Source organism: Aythya marila (genome assembly GCF_965140915.1).
Source record: "Aythya marila genome assembly, chromosome: 1".
In the NCBI taxonomy this organism is placed as follows: domain Eukaryota; kingdom Metazoa; phylum Chordata; class Aves; order Anseriformes; family Anatidae; genus Aythya; species Aythya marila.
Genome location: NC_139042.1, coordinates 114,682,388 through 114,695,928, shown reverse-complemented (window position 1 = coordinate 114,695,928; position 13,541 = coordinate 114,682,388). Strand labels below are relative to the sequence as shown.

Sequence of the window (13,541 nt, the reverse complement as noted above, 5' to 3'; positions counted from 1 at the left end):
CAAGACGGAAGACAAATCTTGAAGAAAGAAGGCAGAGATAGGCAGGCCAGGCAAGAAAAAACATAAGACATGAGTAAGACCAACATCAGACATAGACGAGATTGTGGCATGATAAGGGATGAAAGAATTAAAAGCAGGATGGGCATGGATCTATATTTCTGAGACATACTGTCTGCATCATAACTGCTTCCCAAATCTTCTATCAACCCCTAATCTGGCTGACCACTTGTCCTCTCTGCAGCAAGGCTCGTAAGCCTCACTACAGTAAGCCTTATGTTCTGAACTCAAAGCTTGGGCCTGGGTGCATCTACGTCCCCACTGTGTTCTGTGGCCTTGCTAGAGGGCTTTCCCTATAAGAATCACGGTTTTATCAGTAAAAAAAAAAAAAAAAAAAAAAAATAGGCAATTCAGATTCTCCAGCACACGTGGCGGATTTTATGTGGAACTTGCAAGAGCAAGGATGAAATGTTAAGTTCTGGAAGCCTGGACTTAATTAAAGGTCACTTGGAATCCATGGCCTCTACCATTTTTTTCTGCTCTTCCTGTTTCAAAGACAAACTTTCTCATCTCATCATCATGCTTCTGAAGATGAGATAGAAACAGCATATACCTTGGGTCTGTGTTGCCAGTCCAGCATGCCTTCCTCTTACCCGTTCCCAGGTAGCATCAAGTCTAAGTGGTTGCTAACATCTCACTTGGCCTATCACTGACATTTTTCCTTACCTGCATTCTAAAAACACAGAGAACTGCAATGAATATAAAATGACAGGCCAACATATTCTTTCATACTTTATTCTATGTTATGTATAATGAAGGTATAAAACACACAAAAAACAACTTTTGGAAGCAGCCTGCATTAGAAAGGCAGGTCTACGTAAGACAGAAGTGTGGAACAGGATGGAAAACATAGCCCAGAAAAGTCTGAGTTAAAGGGTAACCACAGTATACTCCTCTAGCATGTATTTCTTGGGAATCTATAGTTGAGGACTTCTGTCACAGACACCTGTGTCACCCACTGTCTCCTTCTTTCCACCTTTAATGCTAGTCCACAAAACAGCTGACATCTAACATTTAGTTTAGTAGTTCAGAGATGGAGAAGGCAGGATATTCAAATATCCTGAATTTGGATAGTTAACAGTTGTTGTTAATGTGGCTCCAGGGTGCAGGACACCTGGCCTCTATTCAGAATTGTTTGTTGGTTCTTCTTAATTGTATTTATTGTCTAAAAACAGTACTAAAATAACAATAAAGCTGTGAAGTGCCCTATTGCAGTTAATGTTTCCATTGTTCGGCCTGCTGTTCAGTACCCTCCCCTTTTGCCCATGCTTGTGTAAAGACAGGAATAATAAGCCTAAAAGCATAGCTAAACGCCATTTTGTTTCCCAACAAACCTTTGCTCCATCCATTGTCTAGACTGCATGATTCCTATCATGTACATAAGGATGAAATACTGCTGCTCATCACCGTGGAGTCTGGCCCTGGACCTGTAACATCAGCAAGGTCCAATTGCCTGACGTAAAGACCTTCGTGCATACCTGTAGGGGTGAACTGCAGTTCATCTCATCTTATCTCAACACGTGATAAAGCTCAGCTTTCCCTGGTCTGTCGTCATCGGTGTAGGTGAACTTATGAAGATAAATTGGTCAGCAGTAAGACAACTGTTATTGACAGAATTGTACAGAAAAAGGCAAAATTTAAGGGGGGGGGGGGGGGGGGGGAGGGCGGGAGGGGGAAGTAAGGCAGCATGAACTCATGGTGTCCCACACTCTTCAGTTTCCCAGCACCAGAAGGCAGCAACAGGAGACCCTGTGATCTATGTCTAGTTCAAGTGAGGAGCCTACCTCCTTGTTCTTCCCTGTTCTAGTGCTTTCTCAGACAGTTTTTTCACAGGTTTTTATTCTCAATCCGTGCATTACATAGCTAAAACATACTGTATGCTTGGGCACTGCTCTCAGAGCAGGTTGATTCAAACACCTTTTCCCACATACATCAGACAATAAAATGATCACATCCATTACTGCAGTAAGGGGAACACAATCATGCAGAAGACTGACACTCAGACACCTGCCATGTTCACTGAACACGGAACAAACCCAATGCACTATTTCACATTACAAAGCGTATGCAGAAGTTAATGCACCCACACAATAATGAACCATTATGGCTCATTAGAAACTCTGCTAGCAAAGTCCAAAGTGTACAGAGGCATACAACACAAATCTGAACTAAGCACTGTACCCTGCCCTCCACATGCACCAGCGGTTCACAGGTATCCAGTCAATGATTTATAAACTTAAAGATAACAAAGTATAAAGCTGTATGACTGCCTCTGTCTTATAAAGGAAACTTTCTGGATGATTTGCGATGTCTCTGAAAATGTTCCATGTTTTGGTGTCTTCCCTGCTGTTTACAGGTAAGCACCTGGCACCCTGTCTCATGTCATTCCCTTCTGGTGTGTTAAATAGTCAACTGGCAAAAAGAAACCATGGTACCACTGGAACAGCATGGATAGAAGAGAATTAACTGGAAATCACTGCAGCGGGACATATGGGAGAGTAGGCGAGCACAAAGCTGCATAGCCAAGTCTGTGAAATCGTCTTGGTTCTGCTCCTTGTGATTACTTTTGAATCTCTTGCAGATTAACCTCTCAGGTGTTAGGAGTGAGGACACATTCCTGACTGAAAGAGATTCTTAAAGAATGTTTCCTTGGTTGTTAAAATATTAACAGTAGCTTAATGCTATTTTTTTTTTTTTTCCCTTCCCCTCCTCCATCTCCTGGAATTTTCCTCAGACATTGTTCTACTCTCATCATTTATTGCTTGCAAGAAACACGGACTTCACACACACTTTTTGAGGACTGACAATGATCTATTTCATGAGTGATTTCTGGTTGTCTGATTTGAAATTGCTTAAGGGGACTTTTTTTTATTATTATTATTTTTTTTATAAAAAGTTTTTTTTTTTTTTTTTTTTTTGATTGTTGGGCCTTTACAACACCCTGAAACTGAAACCAGGGCACCTAAAATTAGTCAGTCTGTAAAACCTGGAGCAGTGCAAAAATGGATGGGGCAGGGCAGTAGCATCAGCAAAGCTGAAAGAACACTCTTATTCAAGAAGCACAGACTGCTACAGTCAATGAACAGTGAAACTTATTTATACCTCAGTAAATTAAAGCAAAGCAGGGAGGCACTAAGTGACTATAGACTTCTTGGGTGATTGCCTGCATCATGGAAAGATGTCCATCAATGCATGCATTAGAACTATTTTTTAGATATGAGTGCTCTATCAAGACAAGATCTAAGGCAAAAAGATGTAGACAGATTTAGCCAATACTCAATCAGAAATTAATAATAATAAAAAAAAGGTGTTTTGTGATTTGGGAGCACCTTCAGGTGTGCTCTCACTTCTGGGCCAAGCTCTCTTCCTCCTTGTATATCTCTAATGTTCAGTTGCGATGACGATCTGCAGGAAGGGAAGAAGGTGGAAAGAGCCTCTCTCTTTCTCCCCCATCCCCCCACCACAGTTCGAGTACATTTAGATACCTTCCTCTCCCTTAGTTTGCATGTCATGATCTGCTGTACACCTGAGCTTGGACTATTTCTGGGTACTTGTCTGTCTGCTCAAACCTCACCTCTTTCCATGACAGGCCCCCGGGACACATGCAGTTCCATGTGAAATGAAGCAAGTAGGAAAGCACCCTGCTGCCCCTTCTGTGGGAGACTTATCTTTGCTTTATCTCCCTTTTCCCTCTGTCTTTCACAACAGCCTTGTTTGCTCTCTTTCCCATGTTCCTTTCTTTAAAAGGTGAGAAGAACTATTTACTGCTGATTTCTAATGGGCTCTAAAAAGTTTCATTGATCACTGACAGCAAAGAGTTCAGTTTTTCATTAATTGCGAACCCTTCCAGAAATGGCCAAGGTGGTGGTGAATTAACACAAAGCCTGTAAGGTTCACTAGCAAGAACCTGATACTTCATCACACCCTCAGCTCAGCTGCTATAAATCATTCTCAGTATTAAACCATTTCCACACTTCAGGGAATAGGTTTTCTGAGCTATTTTCTGGACCTCTTTCTCTAGTCTCTACATAGTGCAGCAGCAAGGGATGGACCACGAGTGTGGTGTGCTGGCACTAGGATTGCTATTGAAGTCTCTCAGTTGCCTGAATAGGGTGTCCTGCCCATTCACTTGAGCTTAAACTGATGGCCACATGTGGATTTAGGAAGGAATTTTCACCAAGACTCGCTAAGCAACACCATGTGTTTTTAATCCTTTGTTGCAGGGGAAGTAATTCCTTCCTTGGGATTATCCAGGAATTTTGCCAAATTCCCATTATTTTACTCATACCTGACATTTTTTCTGACCCCTGGCATCACACCAACACATAATTCATAATTCAACACACAATTCTGTATTGTGTAACTTGTCTGCCTTTGCTGATGAGGAATGAGGTATTTGTAATGACTACTAATGACTGAGTTCTCATCTTCTGAACCAGAGAGTTCATGTCCCGTGTTGTAAAATTAAGAACTGTTGAGGAATAAACACTACTGTACTTTAAAATTAAACAGATGAGACCAAAATTTCAAAGACTAGGGGGATATGCACAATGTTCAAGCAATTAACAATCAATGACTTCAAAATGTTGTAGTTGACAGGTATTAGAAAATCAACCTAGTTTTTAAGTTCTTCAGGATACATACCCCATGTGAAAACACACTTTTTCATCATTTGCAAAAGCAACATGCAAGAGTTCAATTTTAGTTTAACTGTGCTTCTCAACAGTGAAAAGGCAACACGTGGCCCAAAGGTGGCCTGCAGAATCCAAAAACCTACCTCTGCAGCCACTCACCCATGTATGTGAAGAACTGACAGACAAACACATCTTGATTTCCAAGCAGTGCCACACAACCCAGAGAAGTACTTGAGTGAAAACAAAGCCAGCTACTTCCACACTTCTCTTTCAGTGCTTAGACTGTTGCATTAAGGTATGCTGAATCCTTAAGTGTTGCAGAAAAAAAAAAGACTGAAAATGAAATAATATTCTTATTTAACATTTCCAAGATATTTTACAGCTTATTTTTTAGATGTAACTGGAAATTTATCTAAAAAAAATAAAAAAATAAAAAAGGAAGTCACAAATCAAAAAGCCAAGCCAAAACACAACAACCCAAGACCAAGTCCTGGAGTCTGGCTTCAAGAATCTTTTTGGGATTTAGAAAGTTAGACACCAGAAGCGTGGAGGTCCATTCTGCTTCATTCCTAGCTTTAAGAAACATACTTGAGCTGCAACATTAGATTTACCTTTTCAAAGTTCCCAACACGTCAGCATCAGCAGCCTCAGCAAGATTGAAGTGTCCAAGGCTGAAGTTTAGCTCTGCCCCAGTGCTGGCTTTAAGTGCTGATAACACTGGCAGCCTTACCCCTGTGAGATGACATTTTGACCAGGCAATCATCAAAGCTAATAATAAAAATCGTTAGCCTAAAAGGAAGGGAATCAGAGCAATTGCCAACTTTTGACATTTAAATTCCACTGATATAAATAACTTCAGCAATGGGTTTTCACATTGTCAGAAACTTGGAATAGTCTTCAAAAACCAGGGAGAGAGACAAACAGCTCCAGTTTATATGACAATGTTCACAGAGAGCAACTGAAGTGTTGCTAAGTAATTACCATTTTTTTTTAAATTTTTTTTTGTTTTTGTAAATATCACAGCAAATCAGACATAAGCCACTTTTCCCTGTGCTAGATGCACACCAGGAATAAACTGTGGTCCCAAGCCTTGACATTACTCCTCACTACTTACATACTGCTGCTGATTTGGATAAAAAGGCTCCTGGGGGGGGGGGGGGGGGGGGGGAGGGGAGGGTGGAAGGAGACAGGCATATCCTATCTTAAAGCAATTTTAAAGGTTTGTCTTCTGATTATTTAGATCTACCATTAGACATGTAAATGGTGGTTTGCCTGCTCTTCCCCAAAGACTGTTAAGCACACTGTCTCCTACTGCTCAGCTTTCAAAAAAGAAAAAAACATATCAATTACAAGGGTGCCTAAAGAGGCAAAGGTGTCAAAATTTAATCCCACGCTCACATTTCTCTCCATGTGAAGTGTATCATCATGCATTCAGATGATTGAAAAAGAGCTCTTCCTCAGAAGATTTAGTAGCTGCACCCAGCTAAACATTCCTTCTGAAAATCTGTCCTTGCACAATAGAGTTAAGCTTCTGATTGAGTCTAGTATGATGAGATTTTAATACACAATAATTTAGGATGTATGTAGGTTGATTTTGCTTGTTATACTATAACACTTTTAAATTATTATTTTTATTAGATTGGCATTCAAACCTATTTGATATGCCTCTTCCTTAGTCAATGTTTTTGACATTCAATACTGGATTAAGTTGCTATTTTGACAAAGATGACAAGAGTCTACCACTGTTTCTTCTGAAGTTTACTGGTGTCATATCAGTTCTCCCTAATATTAAATAAGATGCTTGGAAAGCATCATAGCAATAATGATTACTAATAGTTTTCCCACTGGACAATCTGTTTAGGTGTACAAGGTAGACAATACTACCTGCTGAAGGCAGTAAATACATGCTTCACATCTGCTTGAGAAAAACAGCCAATTTTTCTATAATTAGCTTTTCATACAAGAATGCTGAGTGAATCTAGAGATGATGAAAGAACCACTCTAGCTGGTACAGTTGCAGCTCTTGCAATAGTTTGTGTCTGCATACATTGTTTTCCCCTTTGGGCCATTAATCCCTAAATGTGCTTTTCAAATAACATTTATCTAAGAGAAAAAAGGGAAAACAGCATTGAATGGAAACATTAATGTAGATTTTGCATGACCACTCTGAACAGTGAAAATTGTTTCACTACAATTTCAAATTCTTCCTTTTCAGCTCAATTTTATGCTTTGTGAGCAATTTCTTTAACTCTTATCTACCCACCTGATCCTACCTCCCTTTAGTCTCATGCCTAGGTGCTCTGCACCTCTGTTCTCCCAGCTTTTGACAAAGAGCTGCACATGCAGCCTAAAGTCCTCCAGGAACACTCTGTTTCTGAAACATCTACCTGAGCAACAAATTCCATGAACTTCTACTTAGGCATTCAAAATGGGAAATTTACACCCTGTCTGAGAAACTTAAACAGAGGCAACACAGAGGTTGTTTGCTGAAGACTAAACACTGTATTTAAAGAGGCTACTTGAATAGAGACATCTAGTCTGATACTCCCAGGTCTATGTTAAAGCTTTCAGACTGCTTTATCTGAGCTCTGCCAAAGCACAAGCAAACATGCAGCCCCTTCTTTCTGTCTGAGTAGTTCCAGTGATATGCCTGAGACCAGTAAGGCTCTTTCCAGTTTCAATAGGAAATGTTCAACCAGAGTTGATCGGCAGGTAAATGAAGTTTGCCCTGTTCAGGCAAGCTTGCCCCATTCAGAGCCATATAATGATCCTCACAGTAAGATGACGGGAGAGTGAGGTAAGCCTGAAGGATTAGTGTGAATGTAAAGTAAAATAATTGGGGGAAGAAAAGAACAACAACAACAACAAAGTAAAATCACTTACCTGATTATCTTCCATGTTACTCATGTATCTTCAGAGTGCCCCAGCAGCTAGGGACAAGCCTTGCAAAGACTGATCCAGCTGCAGAAGGTGAGAGGTGGAAATATTTCAAATAGCATAGTAATTATTTTTTGTTATGGCTTTTACAGCATATAGAAAAGAACAAAACCTGGGGGTGAATTTAGCATAAAAGATGCTAAAGGCAGAGCTGACACCCTGCCCCCCTTTGGGGCAGACAGGTGCCCTTTAATCAAAGTTAACATTGGGTAAAGTTAGGGATAGAATTTCTCATTGGATATAGGTGCAGTCAGAGGAGACTATGTCAAAAATTGAAAGTTAATACCCTTAAAAAACAGCACTCTGCACCACAGGAGCCAAGAGAATACCTCATTGTCCCACCAGTACTGCTACAAGCTCACTCTGTGAAGATGTTGGCAGTGGGAGGGGGGAACACAGAAAGAGCTGCCTAATAATCTTTATTGTAGCTCACCATGAAGCCAGAAGGCCAAAGCACACATCGGTGATAAAATTCAATGTTTAATGGCCTCTACTAGATATATATGCATTTAAACAAAAGTGAAGCCTGTTACTGAGCCAATTTCTGATCTCAGTTCAGTTTTCTCAGTCCAGAAACGTAATCATGACTTTACAAAATATTTAATATCACAACACCCCCCAAATTCACTAAAGGGAAGTTAACAGCTCATAGATTTTCTACTGGATAATAGTAAATTGCCAGAGATGTAATGAAATTTGGCATGAGCTTAGTTTTATCTTGCACAGTTCTGGACAAGAACTGTAGCAGTTTAATGGATAAGCGCAAGCAATATAGTTTTTCTTCTTCAGGCCAAAATTGTATTTGTTTTCTGAAGTACCTAAATGGCTATTGCTTAGTTTCCTAAGGGAGAGAGCAGCTTGTACAAGAAGTCTCCACACCAGAAAGGGTCACATTTAAGGGTCTGAACTATGGTTAGCCAGTGGCTGTTCACCTTCCTAAGGTGAGTGTTCCTTGGAAACCCCCTCCCACAAGTTTCTGCCTCCAGTTTCTGATTATAGTAACTTGGAACCTGAAGAAACTGAAGCAGAAAAGAACTATAGGGACATTCATTGCTTCCTATGTAAGTTTTCTAGAGAACTGTTTCAGAGTGAAGAGATAACCACTTCCACTTTTTGTTGTTATTACTGTATAATCAACATTTTCTCACCTTTTTTTTTCAAGCATTTCTTAGCTATGAAAAGAGACAACAAATATCCTGCCTCAGAAGTCTGCTACATATATGCATTCAGTATACATTTTTCCTGTTTGGAAAACTGAGAAGTGACCATATTGCAGATGGTCAGGCATGCTAGCAAAGGACCTGATTCTGCTGAGCACTGCGCACAAACGCCCATGCTTAAGTTTCTAGTGGAAAAAACTGAAAACAGCATGAATAAAAAAGCACAGGAGAGTGGTCAGTGAGGCATCAGTTTGCCCTACAGAGCTCCCATTGTAAGATACAATACATTAGAGTTCACATTATTGCCCCATGAGTACCAAGTATGTGCAGGGCATCCTCAAGTGTCCATTTCAACCCACTCAAATAAATCAGAGCACAGGTGTTTACTGACCCTGGCCTCAATTTGGCTGACTTATCTGAGTTCAGACTAAATCAGGAGCTTTTTAACAATCACATATTTCAGACTGAAGTGTTATTTCAGAGCATGTTAGCCCCAAATGAATTTAAGTCTCAAACATGGAAGACTAGAAGAAAAGCTTTGTGCTATATCAGGACCTTTCATATGAAGTTAATGAGGAATTCAGCCTCTCTCTGTTAGGCAGAGTTGTCATTTTAAGATCTTCAAGAAGTTCTGCATCTGGGATGATCTCAAAAGCATGTTATAACATGTTATAAAAGCCTGTTATAACAATATTAGAATGCAATATCCTTTGCCCGAACAATACTTTACAAGCATTTTCTATGCTGCTACTAATGAGAATAAATGTATCTAAACCAGGAGGTTTAAGAGGTGTAGTTAAATTCATAGGTAGGCTTAGTTGCCTTTTTTAATTTTAGATTTCTCAGCACACCCAGAACTAGTGCAATTCCAGTCCAAATGTTTCCTTTAACCAAATCTAGTATTAAAATTAAAGTAGTACCTTAATTTGATTGCCAATTTAACCACTTTGGATTTACAGCAAGATAACGATTTATAGGAGCAGCTTTATTAAGTGTATATTTCTTTAAGCTTTAAATTATTTCTGAAGATCTAAGGTAGGACCACCTTTGATTTCTTTTTAATAATGTATGATTCCAAAGAAGTGTTCCGTCTATATAACTTATGTATTTTTAAGTGCACATTCTAATTTTTTTTTTTTTTCCTAATTTTACATGTATTGTTCAGCTTCCATTTCAGGTGTCCTTGGAATACCATTTCTGACAGAAGAATCAGCAAATCAGTTTATACGACTTAAAAGACACTTACCATATTCTGAAAACTACTGGGACACAAGCAGCAGCCAAAATACATGGGGATATGCTGTGATTGAACAGGTATTTCTTCCACTGTCTTGCAGCACCTATTAGAAACAACAAAAACAAATAACAACAAAATCCAAAGTGCAGGTCTTGGACTGGCACGTAACAGGGAAACCTTTGGGGAAGGATAGAAGTCTGATTTATCAGTGCAGGCAAGGTTGCTCAATAGTCACACTCTAATCAGTATCAAAGCTAAGAATACTCTTTTTCTGTTTTGATCTACTCTAGGTTAGTGAATCATGGACAGCTTTGAGAGATACAGCGAAGTACTACATGGACCTGAAATCTTTTGCCTTTGATCCGTTGATTACCAGGTACGATGAGGTTTCTCAGTATAGTATTTCATAGGCTCATAATGCATATGTGTACCTTGGTAAGGAAAACTGTGCAATACAGGACTGCTGGCATTTGGATGTTAGCAACATAGTTGTACACATTAACTAATGGGATTATAAGAGACATCCTGAAAATTAAAATTTGTTTTGTCATATCAGTTTTATAGTTATTTAAAAACGGTCATTTAATTGTTTTAAGATTATTATTATTATTTACACTGGAGAAATTCATTGAAGTCTTAAAGAAAGTACGTCTTTTTAAAATTTCACAATAGCTGAACTGTGACAATATATCATAGCTGATTTACAGTGGAGATGAAAAGCAATTAATGAGTAGAAAATTAGAAGGCAAAAACAACAAAGATACACATTTATTTTGGTAACAAAACTATATTCAATTCAGAATAAAAGCTCAGCTGAACAAAACAGAATGAGATGTAGCATTTGGCAAAACCAGTATTTATAAATCAGCATATAACCACATGAAATAAAGTGTCTCAAATGATCATAGAGGAATTGTTAGGACTATGCTAAAACATTCACATTCTTGGGACACAGTTTTGTCAAATTTAGGGAACAATTGCTAAATGACTCAGTTTGGTAAGCATAATGCAGAATACATGTGTTATTCCTGTGAAACGCTTCTCATAGAAAGACAGTTCACTAAGAAAAGGCCAGGAGTGGGTTTCAGTGCTTGAAGTAGTTGCCACACAGTGATCTGATTAGTCTGACTGTAACCAACAATAGGAAAATGGGTAAATCTTTCTCTTAATGCACTTTATATTGAATATATTTTAAAAATATTTTTTCTCACTTTCAGAAAGAAAGCTTTATTTTGAACTGTGCCTTTTTTTTTATTTTTTTTTATTTTTCTCTCTTCAAACTGTTTTTTTTATTAGATAAGAAATTGATTAGGAGATCCTCAAAATTACCTTTCTAGAACTCTTCCACCTGAAAGGTGGAGCAGAAGCAAAGTGCAAAAAATAGCCCAAAGTGACAGTTTTCCTGTCAATCTTTCAACTAGCATCCCTGGGCAGCTGAATGGAAGCATCAGGATATTCTCTCAATTTCCAGAACTGATATGGGCAGCAGTGTGCTTGTCTGCCAGCAGTCACTTCTGTCTTATCACAAATGTGAAATTACCTGAAGTCACTTTACTTGGTTTTTCATGTGTGTGTGTGTGTGTAGCAATGCAAAACAGAACAAACCCCCCAAACCTGTCTTTTCCATCAGAAAAATGCCTAACTGCCTCTAATTATAAATCACCCAATCCGTGTCTGAAGGCTGTGATTCTGACAGCTGTCAGGCATACTCCAAGATGAATTCTTCCCCCAGAATGATAATCCAATCCTTATGATTGTCGTATGACAGGATTATAACTAGTTTACAGAAACACATTTGTGGGCACTCCCAAAGACACACATTTGTGATTTCAAAGAGAGGCTGGTTAACTACTAGGCTGAAATAGACTTCAAAATGCTAGCATGGTAGAAATTAAAATCTAGAACTTGTATAAAGGCATACAGAAAAAAACAAAAACAACAACAACAACAACAACAAAAAAAACACCCTAGAGTTCTGAAAAGCTTTGTGAATAACAAAAAAAACAATTTTTGACCTCATTGTTCATATTTCAGAGGCAGCCAAGGAAAGCAGGCCTATACAGCATATGCAGAAATCTGGTTCAGGGACCATATTTGCAAAGGCAAATATTTGCAAAAGACGGCAAACATGAAGACCAAAGTTGCTGACAGGATATTTAAGTAATTTTGTAGACTTATTTTCTAAAAGCAATTTATTTCATCTTTTCTAGTGACAACATCAGACCTTACATGGACATGCTACAGCAGTCTGGGACTCACCTCCAGCAACAGACAAGGACGAGCAGTTAAATCCTATGCATCTTGTATCTGGCAATACTAGGACATGGCATGTTATCTATTTGCCACAAATTACTTTACTTCATCCCACTGTCTAAAACCACAATTAACATGCACAGTCTCTCAATGACTATTTTACATTCATCAGTAGGAGTGATATGTAAGTCATGTTAAACTGAATAAAGAGACGAAGACAAGGCTGTCATTAACTTTTACACATGAGGTTTTAAACAAAAGAAACCACTTTGTTTTCATGTAAAAACTTTTTTTTGAACCAAATAGTTATTTTTAAATATACATTCCTGTTTTCCTATCAAGAAACCACATTTTTCCTCAGTATTTTACTTCAGATACATTTCTGAGAAGAAATTAAGAAATGGAAGCCAGTTACTGTAGCTGGGTAGGAAGTTGAACACATCTGCTGCACATCTGACTAATAGGAAGAATGTACTTTCTATACTTCAATTGTATTTCAATTTTTTTTCCAAGTATTGAGCACAAATTAGTAGGTGTTATAGTATACATCATAGTATACATCCACATTGTGCACTTCACACATTTAAACTTCTGTACTTGGTGTTGGAAGCCAAAAATGACTGACACTAAAGCTACCAGCATAAGTTATTCTTTTTTACCCCATGGAAGTAGGAACTAGTGGAAACATTTATTTACAGCTCATTTTCTAATAAAAAGGGTGATGACAAGAGGTTTTTTTTTTTTTTTTTTCCTTTTCTTTTTCCTCTCTCAAATCTGCAATTTTCCTTTTTCTTATCCATTAAGCAAACTTAATTCAAGACATGTTTGGAGAAAAGGTTTGCCTCCTACAGTTTTTAATGCATTAATATATTCATAGCAACCAAACCCCTTCAAACCTGGTCAAAATTTCTGCATGGAAAAAGAGGACCTGTTGAGGAAGATGAAATGTATAGTTACCTTAAGAACAGGGTATGTGAAAGAAGGTAATCTCCCCTCACTTTTTATCTCCAGACAGTGGAATCTGTGTGTTGTGGGTCTGAGGTTCCTTCTGAATGCATACTGTATGATGACTGGAATGAATGTGAAGATAATGCTGGATCTTCTAAAAAAGGAATGTATATTCTGACACTTCAGCTATCTCCATCACACTACTAGGTATGAAACTATCCTTAGGACATTATTAATTTTCCTTCATAGGACAATGGGCCTGAAATTGCCATTATTCATTAGCTGAAATGGAAAATTCATTAAGCACTTGAAAGA

At 38.4% G+C, this 13,541-nt stretch overlaps 1 protein-coding gene across 1 annotated transcript; it reads left to right on the top strand.

Moving 5' to 3' along the window:
• Positions 1-2,321: 2,321 nt before the first annotated feature.
• LOC309874080 (uncharacterized protein C3orf85) lies at positions 2,322-13,265 on the top strand. The gene is made up of 4 exons (XM_082752002.1): positions 2,322-2,413; positions 9,954-10,102; positions 10,316-10,401; positions 12,236-13,265. The coding sequence occupies exons 1-4, from the start codon at positions 2,365-2,367 to the stop codon at positions 12,312-12,314; spliced, it is 363 nt and encodes a 120-aa protein (XP_082608128.1). The 5' UTR covers positions 2,322-2,364; the 3' UTR covers positions 12,315-13,265.
• The last annotated feature ends 276 nt before the right edge of the window (positions 13,266-13,541 follow it).